This window comes from Copadichromis virginalis, linkage group LG5 (genome assembly GCF_057382275.1).
Source record: "Copadichromis virginalis isolate Kocher_CV1m ecotype Utaka linkage group LG5, C_Virginalis_male_GT1.1, whole genome shotgun sequence".
Taxonomy (NCBI): domain Eukaryota; kingdom Metazoa; phylum Chordata; class Actinopteri; order Cichliformes; family Cichlidae; genus Copadichromis; species Copadichromis virginalis.
This window is the reverse complement of record NC_140622.1, coordinates 11,511,025-11,527,301: the sequence shown is the minus strand read 5'-3', so window position 1 is coordinate 11,527,301 and position 16,277 is coordinate 11,511,025. Positions and strand designations below refer to the sequence as shown.

General features: G+C 42.4%; 2 protein-coding genes across 7 annotated transcripts in view; both read left to right on the top strand.

The window, feature by feature from the left end:
• The window catches only part of sulf2a (sulfatase 2a), a 48,769-nt gene extending 43,691 nt beyond the window's left edge, over positions 1–5,078 (top strand). For 4 of the 5 annotated variants that reach the window (XM_085455921.1, XM_085455920.1, XM_085455922.1 and 1 more), the window contains 11 exons: positions 251–458; positions 839–1,094; positions 1,339–1,435; positions 1,532–1,626; positions 1,704–1,763; positions 1,849–2,015; positions 2,205–2,347; positions 2,491–2,599; positions 2,691–2,724; positions 3,249–3,302; positions 3,669–5,078. In XM_085455921.1, the coding sequence (XP_085312047.1) occupies positions 251–458; positions 839–1,094; positions 1,339–1,435; positions 1,532–1,626; positions 1,704–1,763; positions 1,849–2,015; positions 2,205–2,347; positions 2,491–2,599; positions 2,691–2,724; positions 3,249–3,302; positions 3,669–3,699 (1,254 nt within the window). In that variant the 3' untranslated portion in view covers positions 3,700–5,078. The remainder of the gene's footprint in view (positions 1–250; positions 459–838; positions 1,095–1,338; positions 1,436–1,531; positions 1,627–1,703; positions 1,764–1,848; positions 2,016–2,204; positions 2,348–2,490; positions 2,600–2,690; positions 2,725–3,248; positions 3,303–3,668) is intronic. The other variant, XM_085455924.1, reaches the window with a different exon arrangement.
• Positions 5,079–7,359: 2,281 nt separating this feature from the next.
• Positions 7,360–16,277, top strand: part of arhgap46a (Rho GTPase activating protein 46a) — a 30,191-nt gene continuing 21,273 nt past the window's right edge. Inside the window, exon 1 of one of the 2 annotated variants that reach the window (XM_085455915.1) lies at positions 7,360–7,547. In XM_085455915.1, coding sequence (XP_085312041.1) covers positions 7,534–7,547 — 14 coding nt within the window. In that variant the 5' untranslated portion in view covers positions 7,360–7,533. The remainder of the gene's footprint in view (positions 7,548–16,277) is intronic. The other variant, XM_085455916.1, reaches the window with a different exon arrangement.

Here is a 16,277-nt window from a genome sequence, read left to right as displayed (position 1 = left end):
TTAATCCTCCAAAATGAAGAGCATGTGCACGTGTGTATAAAGAGCTTTCCAGTTTGAATAAGACTCATAAAAGGCTCATCCCAGAAGATTAATATTATTACTATTACTGCTCAGCTTGAATATGCCTTGTGCTCATTTAGATGTCTGTGATTTTTATCGTCATGCTATAAAGACTGGGTCAAAATTATGTTATACTCTATAAAATCTCAAAGACCTGTGTTAATCCATATTTCCCTGTGCCTTCTTTCAGAAGTGGCAGTGTGTGGAGGACCCGACTGGCAAGCTGAGGCTGTATAAGTGCAAGGGCATGGCTAGTCTCTTTGCCCCACGTATGCAGGCTCTGATGGCCAGCGGTGCCTCACAGCTGTCTCTCACATCCAGCTCTGACAGCTGTGACTGCAGCAATTCCGGCTTCAAACCATCCATCATGAAGAGGAAGAGGCTTCTCACCAAAAAGAGTCAGTTCCTGTTGTCGCTTACATTGTTGTCATTGCTATAAATAGATGCTTTTGTTTAGAAAGAAACTTTTCTTTACTTTGAATCGTCCTTGCAGTAGCCTATGAAGCTTTCCAAATGGGGCCATTTATCTCAAGCGAAAATAACCAGCTGTTGAAGTATTCATGAGACCAGAAGGATATGTCAGTGCTGCCATCAAGTGGCAGAATAGAACAGACAAATTACCAATTAAATAGCAGAAGCTTGTAAAGGATTCCCAGAATATGATACAACTTGCATGGAATTTTGATTTATATCAGTCTGTTTAGTTGCTGTTATGTCATCTATCCTGACATAAAGAATCAAAAACACGTCTTACATTAATCTGTCTCGTCTTCTGCAGAGATAAAGTCCAGTAAGGGTACAAGTAGGAAGCGTTGGGCCCGCTCTATATCATTTGAGCTGGGCGGTGACCTGTATGCTGTAGACCTAGAAAAAGGCTACTGGCCACTGGGGTCCAGGAACAGCAGCTGGGCCAGAGACAGGAGGAGAGGAGTGAATGAGGAAGACAATGAAGAGTTCAGTGGCATGGAAGTGACTGTCAAACCCACCACCAGCAACAAACTTGCTACACCTGCTGCTATTAAAGTCACATATAGGTGCGTGTGTGTGTGTGTACATTTTTCCACATGAATGTGTAATGTTCCTGAGGTAAAAGACAGAAATCAACTGTTAGAATAAATATATATATATATATATATATATATATATATATATATATATATATATATATATATATATATATATATATATATATATATGTGTGTGTATGTATATATACATATACATATACATATACATACATATATATATGTATATGTATATTGTTTCTATGCCCTTCAGATGCTCCATTCTTATGAATGACACAGTTAAATGTGATGGAGGCCTCTATAAGTCCCTTCAAGCATGGAAAGACCACAAATTGCACATAGAGCACGAGGTACTGTTCCTTTTTTAATTGTTATATTTAATACATATTGTAGGTTATTTATAGCCTGTGGTGTCTAATTAGATTTGGGGCAACTTTCCTTTTTAGATCGAAACCTTGCAGACAAAAATCAAGAACTTGCGTGAGGTCAAAGGTCATTTAAAAAACGTGCGACCAGAGGAATGTCAGTGCGACAGTCCCAGGTGAGAGAATTTAAGGGTGACAGATAAGCACCAACACAGAGATTCAGCACATCTGACAGCTGACTTTGTCTTTTCAGTTATCTCACTACGAATAAGGAGACTTTCCAACTTAATGCAGGACGAATGCTCTCACTCAGGTAAAATGTATAACACTCGTTTACTGTGTAGTAATTTTGAATTCCTCACTCAGGCTAGTTGTGACGTATGTTTTGTATTTATTAGAATGCCATCAAAGCAGAAGACTCAGTGGTTGCAGAAGGAGCAGAAACGCAGAAAGAAACTACGGAAATTCCTCAAGAGGCTTCAGAACAACGACACGTGCAGCATGCCCGGCCTGACCTGCTTCACACATGACAACCATCATTGGCAGACTGCTCCCTTCTGGACAAGTGAGGGATAGTCTATGGATTTAGCAAGTTGTTCAAAGAGTATCATGGTGGAACATACCTCTTTGTTTCTGGCACTATTTTCCTGAGCAGAAATGATGACAACAATATTTTGAATCACGTTTTTCAAACTCTTGTTTTCCACTCTCACCCCTCCCTTCCTTATAAACTCCCCCTTCCTCTGATCCTCAGTGGGTCCATTCTGTGCATGCACCAGTGCCAACAACAACACATACTGGTGCCTCAGGACCATCAATGACACACACAATTTCCTGTTCTGTGAATTTGCTACGGGCTTCCTGGAGTATTTTGACCTCAACACTGACCCGTACCAGGTATTTATTTCAACAGACACACAGAATGGCAGTTACCAATAATACGTTTAAAATAATCCCACTACATGATTCATGGTGCACATGGGATAGTTCCCAAAATTTCCAAAGTCCTTGCTGACATTTTGTCCTTATCATTCCTGCAGCTGATAAATGCTGTCAACACCCTTGACCGCAACGCTCTGAATTTGATGCATCAACAACTTATGGAATTACGGGGCTGCAAAGGACATAAGCAGTGCAGCCCAGAGAAGGGTCAGTAAAAGATCTCTGTGGTAAATATCATATATTGTAGCGCCAACAGTCATTTGAAACTAAGATTAATGCTACCCCTGCTTCTTTTCAGGAGGAAAGGAGCGAAACTACTTCAGTGAATACAGGTATCTCTTCCTCTAAACAGCTTGCAGCTGATTGCTTTCACAACCATCACAGATGGAATTCAAGTTATAATATGAATTCAGAGAGGTTACTGCTGAGTCTTTGGTTATGTTTCTGCTCATTGCCAGTCATCTAGGGAGCTGAGGAAACAAAATACAGACACGTTTCTCTGAAACGGAAGCTCTGAACTGCCATGGTTCCTCACTGTTGTGATTGAAGCATTGTAGCATGCAGAAGTCAAATCCAAAGAGGGCTAAAATGCAAGGCTGCTTTTCAGCTTCTGCCTTTTTGTAATCAACCCTAATTGTGTGTGTGTGTGTGTGTGTGTGTGTGTGTGTGTGTGTGTGTGTGTGTGTGTGTGTGTGTGTGTGTGTGTGTGTGTGTGTGTGTGTGCGGGGTTGTGTTCATGTGTGTACTTGCGTGCATCTATGTCTGTGCGTGTGTGTGTGTGTGTGTATACCTGTGGGTTTTGTCTTCATGCACGTGCATTGGTCCCGCGCGTGTATACGTGCTGTGCATGCTTCAGGCCAGTTCATCGCCGAAAGAGGCCAAAAGTGAAGAAGCCCTCCTCCAAATCGCTGTGAGTTTGTCATAACCCATCTGCTCCTTTGTACTCAGCCAGCATCTCCATCCAGATTTTTTAGCATGGTCAGATGACTTAACAGCATGGTGCCCTATTTACTGTATTTCTGTACTGCTCTACTAATTGTATTTACATTTCCCTGCATTGCATTGCTGCACCATTTTCATTCACTCTCTCGGCTCAAATTCATTACAGCAATGCAGATATGTCATTGTCACATTGTGTTGCGTTTTCTGTTCTGTTATTGTCATTTCCTGCTTTTCCTCGCAGTGTTGGTAGGAACAGACCACAGCTGGAGCCATGGTTTCCAGTGAATGCCTCAAGCAGTGCATTTAACTTACAGTAATTGTTTCTCTTGCACAGAGGGCAGATTTGGGAAGGGTGGGTTGGTTAACCACCTGCAGCCCACAACCAACCGCATCGGCCTCCTCCAGAGAAGGAAGGAGAATGGAGAGTGCAGAAAACCCGAAGACCTCAACTTTGATAGACCATATGCTGGGATACCACTCTAAGCTGGGTTTCATTTTCGGGGGAGCTGCTCCTCATAGCCTCCTACCGGGGTGTAGGAAATACTAAGGCCTACAATAAGTCTAAAGACTCAGCAATTATGTATTTTGGAACATATTTCATATCCATTTGCAAACTTTGCCACCCCCAGCTGTCAGGATTGTTAACAACAACAACAAGATTCTGTAAATCAAGTGGAACAGTTTGGTGTCTGCAAGCCTTTCAGTATACCACTAATGCTTGTAGATAATATACAATGTCTCAGCTTTAATCAGCTTTCTTTCATGTCATGTGAGACTGTGTGGAAATATGATGAGTAACACGTCACTTCTGCTGCTACACAATGACGTCATGGCCTTGTGATGTCTCTGCGGCACATGTGGATTAGCTAACTATTTCACACTTGGAGTAACATTAAGACATATGTTGTATTCTTTCTCTGCACCAACGTGTCTGCACATGGAAGTAAAGTGGACTTAACAAACAACCAACTGCATCAAACATGTCGCCATACTCTTTTGTATTATAGTTATTCTTAACACCGATGAATGTCCTTTGTTACTACAGGTCATCCTCCTCACAGCTGTGCGATCTGAGATGACCTGAGTTTGCCTGCAATGATTTAAATGCATACACAGAATTCAACAAAAGTCTCTTTATGCCCTTGAAGAGGTCTAAATTAACAACACCATCTCACAATGATACAATCCTCCAGACTACGTGACCTGTAACAGAATGTGTCATTTGTGAATGCCATTTTACTCCTTTGTATTGTCAGTATCACACTGTAGAAGTATCCAAATAGTTTGTTCAGTTTGCTATACATGGTGCTACAAGATAACAATACAAGTCTGAAATCTTGCTGTACAGTACAGTATGTATTTGAATGTATGTTGTGCAATTAATATAAATGTTTACAATATTTTTTATAATACTGGAGAGGCAACCTCATTGTATGATACGAGTTGATAAAATGAACTTATAGGGAGAAACGTAGCTTGAGAAATGTCATTGTCATTGAGATTTGTATGTTTGTCCTTATTTACTTTAGAAAAGCACTTAAAGGGTTCACTGTGAAGAGCTGTGCCATGTACATTAATGGACAGTATGCTTTGCGCCGGAAGAAAAACAAAACAGTGTAATACTCATTGATGTGAAGTTTACTTCTTGCATTTGTTAGCTTCTTTTCTTTTCTTTTTTTAGCCAATACTTCCTTTTAATAGAGTGCTGATAGTCAATGTGAATAAAGTGTTGTTTGACCATGAATATGACCAGGCTTTTATTTTGAAATTGTTAAGTAATTTACTGTTTTCATGTCCAGTAGGTGTCTCTGTCTGCCCGTTTCTTTGGACAACCTATGGTGGTGAGTGCAGTGACATGTGGAAGCTGTAACCTATTTGCTCTCAATAATGTCCCTTTCACTGTAGCATCAGGAGGGTTTGTACTTAATGTAATCTCAACAGTGGAATCCCAGCAGCTTGAGATCATTAAATTGATAGTCATAGCATTCTGATTGGCACAGTCAAATTAACTCTGTTATTTCCAGTCACGCTGGCATCTCAGTCTGAATAAACATGAACGCACGCCCACTTATGCACAACTTTAATCAAACTAACAAACTAAAATTTAAAGGTGAACTTAGGTAATTTTTTAAGGTCATTTAATAGGAAATAATATATTGTGCTCATGAATATAAGTTGATTAGTGTGTAATAATGTGTTAGATCACAGGATATTAAACCATGTAATGGTTCAGAGTGATGATCAGCATCAGGTTCAAACCAGTGGATGCCTGCGATTTAAACACAACTTGGAATTAAGCCATTAAAAATACACAGGAGCAGGCTCCACTTTGTGGAGGCCGCCATGTTTCCCAGCCTCTTGAATACAGTGGCCGAAAAAGACATTACACCATCATTACACCCGGTGTTTGTGCCTGTACACTGGCTAACTTACATCGTTCACCTTATAAGTTACTTCTTTCCCTTTCAAACCATATATGTGAACATTTGTATGTCATTGTGTATTCATCATCTTTCTCGTTATGTCTTGTTGTTTTCTCTGTTTTCTCTCTTCCCTCATTTCCACTTCATCCTCTTCCTCCTCATCTCAAACCTCGTCTTCTGAACTGCAGTTAAGACTCTAACACACCAACACAAGCATAAACATGCTTATTTATTCCTGATATTGTCACAATTGCATATTCAACAGATTACACATGCCACTCTTCCATCTCTGGACAGCTGAGAAGACCCAGCTAAACAACAACAGCTGCTTATAAGCTAACATTTTGCTACTTTTATGCTTGACTGTCCTAAAATTCTCACTTTTCCTCTGATAAACAGCTTGATTACTTGATTAGAGCAGCAACGAAAACAGCAGTCTTACCAACAGAAAGGTTCAGGATATCCTCAACAACTCACCACTGTCATCGGGCATAAGTGAGCTTCACAGACCCATTGACTCCTATCAGACTCCTTTCACAAAGTTTTGCAGGCTCTTCCACAATGTATAGACGTGGACACCTGGCTGAAGAAATGGCAGGGTGAGTTATTTGTCTCATGGCAGCCACCACAGAGGATTCAGTTGTCTGCAGTTTGCAATCTACTGACATCTAGGCAAGATTTTACACACTGTGCCTTTAAAATAGCCACGGTATATTTTGATTTTATTATAGATTTGTGGAAGTAGACAATATTCTTTCTTTGTCTTAAAATGTAGTTTAAGACACAGTTTAAATAACCAGATGAACAATGGCAATAAAAGACTATTCTATTCTAACAATTTCCAAAAACATTAATACGCTGCTTTTTAAGAGAAAGCACAGGATTATCCGCTTTGATACTTTGTGCAAGCAAAGCCCTTCAGTCAGACCTGCCCTAAAGAAACCAGAGTCTAGGTGGAGGTATTGCACTAAATTAGCCAGGTAACTTTAAAAAAGAGCATGCAACAGCTTCTCTGGCCAAAAGTTAATGAACAACAATTAGTAGTACTGGCTATCGCCTGTTCTTCTGCACATGCTCTCTGTTGTGCACGATGCTGACTGTGCTGAGGGCATTGCCTGGACATGCCTTCACAGCAGTCAGAAAAAAAGTGGGAGGGACTGGTCAAAGGGTGAGCCAGTGAGAATATAGATTATATATTAGACACAACTACTCTTGAATTTTCACATATGAATCGAATAATGTATTTCAGCTGTGTCATGCAATGCAAATCTGTTGCTTGCTTAACAAACCTTCTAATAAATAGACCGCATTTGTTAAAAAATAGCAGCCTTAGTTTTATTTAACTTAATATATGAAGTGAATTGAAGTTCCTGTGTAAGTTGGCACACAAAAACCCCCTTCTAACCTTTAACATCTTATCACTTTACTTTGTTGAGCCAGCTGAGCCTTTAAATGTTTTGGCTATCTTATAAAAGTGCCGCTTTTTCCAGAAAGCCAGTCGAAAGGCTTCAGGATGGGTGGTGTGGCGTGGAAGAGGGAGGGGAGCAGACTGGGTGGGGGTGCAGACTGGGTGACCCCCATCGCAACCTATGACTCACGTGCAGAGGCGGAGACTGCGTACGGGATTTGCCACCGGAGAGCCGTCCCGTACTACTCACTGCTCGGACAGTTCAGTGCGCTCACAAAACTAACCTTACAAGCAAGAAGAGATAAAAAAAACAACAACAACAACTGTACAGTTCCTTTCGCTGGAGCCTCGTTTAAAATGTGAAGAGCATGGCCGGGACAAGGTAAGCAGACTCTTTCTTTAATTTCACAGCGGCGCGAAATGAAGTGGAGAAAGTTTAGAAGCCGCCGACGCTGAACCGGAGCCGCAGCTCGCGGGATAGTAACATTATTTTAAGCCTCTGTGGGTATTTTAAAACCTTTGAAAATAAAACGTTTTTTTAAAAATCTCTACCAAAGTCTGTTAGGGGTGACTTCTAAGTTTAACAGATTATTTAAACCGCGAAATGTTCTTATTCTTTTTTTTATTTTCGATTTTAATTATTATCTATCGTCGGTGAGTTAAAAGTAAAACATTACACTGTAGCTCGCTAACGCCTATCATGGGAAGCTAGGTGGCAAAGGTTTGACACATCCGCCCAAAGTTTTTAATTGTAGGGAGAAGCTGCAGTGTGGTGGCTGTGGTGGGAGACGGAGGCTACTTCTTAATTCTATCTAGTCTCCAAATGGGCTTCACGGGCTTAGCTCTTTGCTGTGGTTTTAGGAGCCCGGTAACCCAAAAAGAGGGCAAATGTTCCACAGTCCATTTGTTGCTCCTGTTTCTACTACTGCTGTGGCTCTCAGATTCAGCTCCACGTGTCTTAATTTCTTCGCCATCTGTTTTCACTGCAGATGTGCATTAAAACTTTGTTTAGCTTTCATCGGTTGCTTGCTTTAGTCCCCACGGTCTATTTAAAGTCACTTACTGCTTTGGCTACAGATTTTCATATGGGAACTCCTTAGTGTTGTGATACATGCAGTAAAAAGTCCAATTCCTCGTCCTGTATCTGCTGTTGAGTGCAGTCCATTAGACAGTAGCTGACGAGCAAGTTTTCGAGTCAGCTGTCATTTATATAGCCTAAAGCTGTTTATTTTGGCAGGGCATGCCAACCTGACTTCCTGGGCGCAGCAGTTTTCACCATCTCCCTGCCCAGCTGGTGCTCATCTGATGACTTTTGTTTGCATTTGCGTGTTTGCATTTGCGTGGCGTTGGTGTAAATTTCTCTATCTGCTCAGCAAATTGCAAGAGATAGATGAGATACTATAACAGAGGACAGCGATGTCGTTTGGTCAAAGTTTCCATAGTTCATGAGTTTTTTCTGTGAGATGTAGGAACCAGAGTTGAAAATGAGGATGTTGTCTCGGTGTTTACTCTGCAAGCTCACAACAGTGGGCAGACAATCGAGAACAAGCAACACATCCCCTTCAACAAGATGACTCTAAACGGTGCTTTCTGCAAAGAAGAGACCGGACGTCCATCCCAGACAGACAATAGGGAAGTTTGTTTGCCTGTTGACAGGAAGTGAAGCCTGTCCTGCACTGACATGTTATGAGTCATGGTTTGTTAATAATCGCTGTGATTTCATTAGCTTCAACGTACACATTTCCAGCTTTCACTCCTTTCCTTTCTCTGATCCCTTGAGGATCAGTGCTCTTAACACTCAGCACGCACTTTTCACCTGACTTTGATTCTCTGTGGCCTGCCACAGTGACTTTGTAATGAGGTTAAGGTGATTTGTCCAAACAAATTTATCTGTACCTGAGCAACCACTCACACTGCGAACTGTGGGGATTACAGACAGGTTTAAATCGCAGGCATCCACTGGTTTGAACCAGATGCTCATCGTCGCTCAGAATCATTACGTGGCTTAATATCCTGTTGTACTTTTTAGGTCTATGACACAAATTCAAGAGTTAAAAGAGGTGAACAAGTTTATGTAACGTCAGTGAGCTAAGGTGCAAATGAAACCCACAAAGTGCAATTAACACATTGAACACAAAGAATCTGCCACGACCTGAAGATCTATTGTTGTTAGTGAAATATTAATCCTTCCCTACACGTTGAGCCCCAGCGATGGCCTCTTAAATCATAATCCACTCCTCCCCTCAGGCCTGCGCGGGCCTGGCGTTAACATCTTCACTGGCCTGCTCTGCATTTCTAATCCTAGAGAGTCTACCGTCTGCACCTTCACTTCCTCTAGAGGACAATCCGGACGTTCCTTTCCTGCGTGGCTCCTCGCTGACCCCCTTGCTTACCCTGTAGCTGCGCTCTGGGATTAGACTCTGGCCTCGTTTGTCATGTCAGCAGGGGGAGGATTCGCGGGGGATGGTGTGGGCTTAGACCAAAATGAAGTTACAAACTGCTGCTGCTGGTGGTTGTAGGCAAGCAGGTCAGATACTAATAAAAACTGCTGTTTTGACAGCACCCAGATAGCACAGGTGGAATTCTTGAGTTTATTTTATATAAAAGGGCCGATGCACAATATGTATTCATCGATAACCCTGAATGATTTTACAAGATAATGTTTAGAGATGAATGTTTGTGGTTATTAAGCACAATTACCTCGTAATAGGGTCATTCTTTTTTTGTGTGTGTGTTTGGACAAGTAACCCCATTGTTCCCACTCTGACAGCTGGTGTGCTGATAGAAAGGCTATCTTCTATGTGGTAAACACCCTGATGCTGCAGCTTCTGTTGCACATGTTCGCTCTCGTCCAGAGTCTTATGTGACCTCAGAAGCACCCTCCAACTAAGGCAGGGGTGGGCAATTCCAGGCCCCGAGGGCCGGTGTCCTGCAGGTTTTAGATCTCACCTTGGGTCAACACACCTGAATCACATGATTAGTTTGTTACCAGGCCTCTGGAGAACTGCAGGAGCTAATTTAGCCATTTAAATCCGCTGTGTTGGTTCAAGGACACATCTAAAACCTGCAGGGACACCGGCCCTCGAGGCCTGGAGTTGCCCACCCCTGAACTAAGGGAAGGGCTGAAGTTTTTTTTAGGAAGGACGGGGACTTGTGTTTGGGCAGGCCTTGCTCTCTCTGAAAGGGAGTTTATTGACCCTTTGGCTGAGTGTCACCTCGGACAGACAGTGAGTGTTCAGCAGAGCAGTAAGGGGGCCGGAAGTTCCCGGCATTTCTGCTGAGCTGCAGCATTCGTGGGTGATTCGTGGCAAGATGGTGGGACAAGACAATACTCCCCATAGAGAAATCACAGAGAGCCGCTTCTCTGCATTTAGCTTGTAGGCGGATTTCAGCAAGGGTATCTGAAGTAACATTTAACAGCTAACACAAAAATGTTCTCCTGGAGCCGTTGGTGAGGTAGGCTTTTTTTTATCTCGTTCCTCATGAAGAATCGGTTTGTTGCAGTGTGGAGGGGGGTGAATGCTTTGGCATCTATATGGAATGAATTGGGGGGCCATGTAAAATTGGTAGTTGGAACGCAGCATGGGAAAAACTGGCCTTGCTGAAGGTTGGCTGTGTGACCTTGTGAGATCCAGTCTAATCCAGCGCCAGTAGAGAGGGGAAGCCGTTTCTAGTCATGGATTAGGGCAGCTGTTGAAGGAGGTCACCCCCACATCTCCTATACATGTCTCAAGCTCCGCCTCATCGCAGCACTCGTTGGCTGTGATCCCCTGTGTGGACGCAACAAAGAATTGAATGAAGTCTGCCTGTTGATCCGACAATACTCAGCATTGTTTTGTACTATTACAGGCTTCAGAATAGGGTGCATTTCACAGGCTTTGTAATGCATATGAAGCTGAGTCATTGCGGGACTTTCTTGTCAACTGTGTACTACTGATTTTCTGTTCCCAAAGAGCCTGTGTGCTGTATACAGCTGTGGTAAAAAGACATTTTTTTTTCAGACTCCTAAGTCAGATGAGTGTGTTTGTGCCCTCCAGTTTTACAAGCAGTCAACATCTTTTGTTTGTCAGCTTTGCTCTTTTTTCCCCCAATACCACTGTTTTAAAAGACCCATGTTCAGCTCAGTTCGTGCAGGGTGATCATGCTGCACACAGACCAAACTGGACCGTCTGGTTTGTGCAGTTGTACCTGAGTCATTGCGGTAACTCAGAAATGGCAGTCTGCTCTCAGGTGATACGAGACAATGAGGTTCTTGGAATTAGGTTTACTCACCCGGGCTGAGTGATGACGACATATAGTGGTTGAGAAGTCACTTTAAGCAGAATGGTGCTGCTTTTGTTTACAAAAATGTAGAAAGAAAGCAAAGTTAGGGTTGTTGTCAGCTGTTGCTGTTCAGTTTGCTAACTTTTACTTTTGCAACAGGAACTATCAGCAACTCTCCTTTTACCTAGGCACGTATAAAGGGTCTGTATACTTCTTTGGGGAGGTCTTCTGTCTATCCCAGTTTGTTTGACCCTTGCAGGACTTTTTGGAAGTGAATCAAATAATAGGGTGCGTTCAGGAGTCTAACCCCCTGTTTATCTTCATCTTCCCATACCAGCCGTCTCCTCTCTCTGCCAGGCTTTAGCTGCCCCGCTGTTTGGTCTTAAGGTTCTTTACCTCTCTTCCCCTCATTGGCACCTGGCCTGCCTTGGTTCCCGGGTCAAGTCGTATAAGGTCGGCTCCAGTGCGTCTCACGTGTCCCTCTGTGAAAGGTGACTCCCACATACCCCTCCAAACTTGTTTCCCCATGTCAGCACACGGCGAGTAAGAAAGTGACACTGACAACTGCTGCCAAGTTTAGGAGGAAAAGGGGAGCAGAGAGAAGATCTGGAACCTAAGCAGGATTTTAAAAGTCACAACCTTTTGATCATCTGAGTAGCCATAGTATAAACTTGGGGTTTATAGAGTGATGTGGTATTGTACACAGTACGCAGGAGAGAACTGGGTGGGTGCTGTGGAGCCCTGTGGGTCCCCAGTACAAAAGACATCACAGTTAAAGTCGGAGTATAAGACGAGTTAAGAGCATCCTAAACCTTGGCATTAGCTTTAATGAGGGCTGCAGGAGCCTATTCCTCTCAAACAAACTGCCAATTTGCTTGTTGTTATATATATATATACATTCAGTGCACACAGAGAAATTGTGCCATGTGTTTTACTGACCTCTGACTTGTGGTGACACGGCAGGAACGAGAGGTGTTAAACAAAAGGCTGAAAGAATGTGTTAGTGACAGGTGCAGGACATTTTTTTCTGTCATCTAAAACATGTGCACGCTCCCTTCTCCCTGTTATTGTTCTGGTTACCAGGGTGGAGTCTGCTCCCACATCCTCCACAATGGTTAGCCACGTACACCTTGCCACAGCTCAGTTTTCAACAATGGACACTCAGTATACTTGTGATAAAGCTTAAAGTCAGATGCGTTAAATGATAATAATGTTGTTTTTTTGTTTGTTTGTTTTTGGGTTATTTGTTTGATCTGAGTTTTGTTGTAGTTGCACGTGTTTAAGTTGCTTCGTACAGGGAAAGTGGTACAGCACTCAACGTGCCCGGTTTATGGTTACGTTCTCTGTTAGTTACAGCTACTGGAAACCCAGCCAAGCTCTTAGCAGTCAGCCCGTGTCGCTGCTGTTGTTTTACAATATTTAGATAAGCAGGTTGCCTAGCAGCATTGCTGAATAGACTTTGTACATGGTTTATACATAATCAAACAAGTCTTTTGGCAGGTCCCTCCATGCATTATATTGAGGTACAGGCCTCTGCTTGCTCTGTATCAGTAAATCACCAGAGATTTCTCACAGTTGCAAAATGTTTAATACTAACCCAATTCTGAAATAGTTTGGGAGTGTTTGTGAAGTGTAAATAAAAAAAAGAATGCGATGATATAAACCCATATTTTATTCACAATAAACCCCAAAAAATTAAATGAACAGAAATGGCTCATTCTGAATTGGATGGGATGGGAGGAAAAAGCTGAATACCTAACTGGAAACAACTGGAGCAACATTTTGTAACTAACCTGTTGCCAGTTAACATTATTAGGTATAAAATGTCCATCTTAGAGTTTCTCTGAAGTAAAGAATATTCGAGGCCAATTTACTGATCTGCCAAAAACATCCCATCTAGATGAACATCTTTTTCAGGCAAGACTGCATATTTCAGCAAGGCGATGCTGAACTGCACACTGCACCTATTCCCACACAACTGCTTCATAGTAAAAAAGTCTGGGTGCTGCACTGGCCTGCCTGCACTCCAGACCTGTCACCACTTGAAAACATTTGTCACATTATGAAATGAAAAATATGAGTTTGTGCAGGTCAGACACAAAAGAAGACCCCAGGACAGTTGAGCATCTAGAAGCCTCAATCAGATAATGCGACATCTTTCCTCTCCCAAATGTCCAGCAGCTGGTCTCCTCAGTTCTCAAGACAGGGATATAACACAGTCCTAAACATGGCTTTGTCCTTATATCCTGAAATGAGTTGTGTTGCATTTTTCATATGCTTTTTTTTAAAGGTGTCGATTTCAATATCTAATGCTTTCTGTGGTCTGTTGTGAATAAAATATGGGCCATGAGATTTGCAAATCATTGCGTTGTATTTTTATTTACATTTCATCCAACCTCACAGCATTTTCAGACTTAGGTTTATAGTTTTGGGTGTGTGCAGCCAAGTGATTTTGAATTTCTTCCTTTCTGCAGAGTGAGGACTTATTTTTATGCCAGTATCTGAGGAGAAAGGATGTTTTATGTCTCTAAATAGGAAAGAGCAGCTCTGTAAATATACCGGCAAGGGGGGACCTTGGCACTTGCTGCTGTGACCGGAGTGGTATGGTTTCCTAGATGAATGGCAGGCCCTGTGCGAGCGCTCCGCCTGCTTCGGTCCACAAGGAACAGTAGAGCAGCAGCAGCTCAGAATAGTTGGTTGCTGAAAAAGGTTGGCGGTTACCTTTTAAGAGTACAGCGTGATAGATGGGAGCATAATTGTCTCACTGGATTGTTATCTTAGTTTTGTCTAGTTTATGGACCAGTGATTTCACTAAAACCTTCACTTAGCACCGTGTTTCTGAAGGTGTGCTATCGCTCCATCAGGAATGCCACAATAGCACAGAAGCATAAAACAGCATTTCAGTCGTTATGAGATTATCTGATGACACAACGCTTAGTCTAAACTCTCCACCACCCGGGGAAAACAATCTTTTCTCCTTTCTATATGGTTTATCTTTCTGATGAAATCAACAACCACACTAGCATTTGAGTTTGATTGAAACCCAAAGCTGCACAATGACACAAGGTTTGCTTGCTGCCCCATTTCCAGTGAATGCATTGTCCAGTCCTCTGTGTTTACCGCTGCTGGGAAAAGTGCCATTTACACTTTGGCGCTGCCTTTGAACAATGGGGCAGATTCCATGAGCTATATTCTGTTGTTTCCCTAACTCTGGGAAACCGCTCTCAGTTCTAGTTATTTTGGGAGATGACTGTAAATTGTGGATGATGGATGATAGATGTAGTAGTTCTCCTTCAAGAAAAAAAAAAGCCACTGGCACTATGTGAATGTGAGCGACTTGATGGTCAAGAAGGTGTTTTCGTGTTTCGGGTTTGGCCTCTTGGTCTCTGTGGTGGGCTATGTTTGCATAGTCTTTATTCACACTTTGACAAGTTTTATTCTTAGTTACTGTGGATAACCATAGGCTCCTGAAGGTCCTCCTAGACTCCTCATGGGAGACAGAGACCTTGTAATGTGTTATCACACATCGGAATATAAAGGATGAGGAATTTCATACTTGATTTTTCATATATTTTCACAAAACTTTCTGCCAATGGGCATCACGTGAAGAGGCAAACCGATGCAGTTTAAAAAGTCTATTTATGAGGAATAGAAGTTTCTTGAATGAGGGGTGAACCGTCTTTAAGAAACGTAAAAAGGTCCAGTCGCTTTCTTTCCAGGCACCTTAGACTGTCCATGAACACTATTCTTTATGTTGCAATCTGTAATCTAACCCCACCAAAAAGTGTTTACTGAATGCAGTCAACTCCTGGTTACAGAGTGCGCAAAGTCATAACATGGGCCTGTGGCATAAAGGTCTGCTTCAATTAGATTGAGTCTCCCCAGAGGTAAACCGGGTGCTGTATGCTTTAGTCATAGGTCCATGTGTGTAACAAGTTAATTTTAGATCAATATAAAACATTCCTCTTGGAGTTAAACTTCACTGAGCTTGTGCAGACTGCATTCCAAACCATTTATGAACATTTACAGCGTGAGGCAGATTGCCTCAGTTGTTTGGAGAGTCATGCTCTATACTTTTCTGTCTGCTTCTTCTGCAGAAAGACCACATAAAGCTGTGCAGGCTCAGATTGATTTACATGGCACCACATAAAGCAACTTTTCACCAGAAATGTGTATCAAAGAGGATCCTGTTAATGTTAGTTGGTCCACTTTTATTCATTTTTTTTTAAAGTTTTTCTTTGGTGCAAGTGAATAAATATTCATTTTCATTCATTTTAGTGAGAAATCAAAGTGTTTCGACCTCACTCCTGGTATGTCCCACTGAAGAAAAGTGCCATTGTATTAGGCAAACCCAGGTAATGGCTGTGTCTCTGTTTTCTGAGTGCTCCCCAAAATGATTTCAAAACCTGAACACGGCCCTTCTTCCTGCTTATCAGGTCGTGTCAACAGAGCACAGCAGGCTCGCTCTCAGCTCTAACTGCTGTTTATTTACCCAGAGGGAACACTCCTTATGAAACAGCTACACCCCGTGCTGCTTAACTTGTCATGTATGGTGTTCACAGTGCACCATGAAACCCTCGTGTCCTGTCAGGGTGTGTAGGATGCAGGCCATTATGCAAAATCCCATGCTGGTTACTTCACCGTCATCACAGCTGTGGGACACTGGGAGATAACCCCCCCCCCCCCCCCCCCCCCCCCCCCACACACACACACACACACACACACACACACACACACACAAAAATGCCGTGTCGGCTTACTTGAAACATGTTACTTGAAACTCAGCAGTTTGTAAGAAATAGGTTTATTTGCATCCAAACACTCCATTTACAGAGAATAATGACAAACA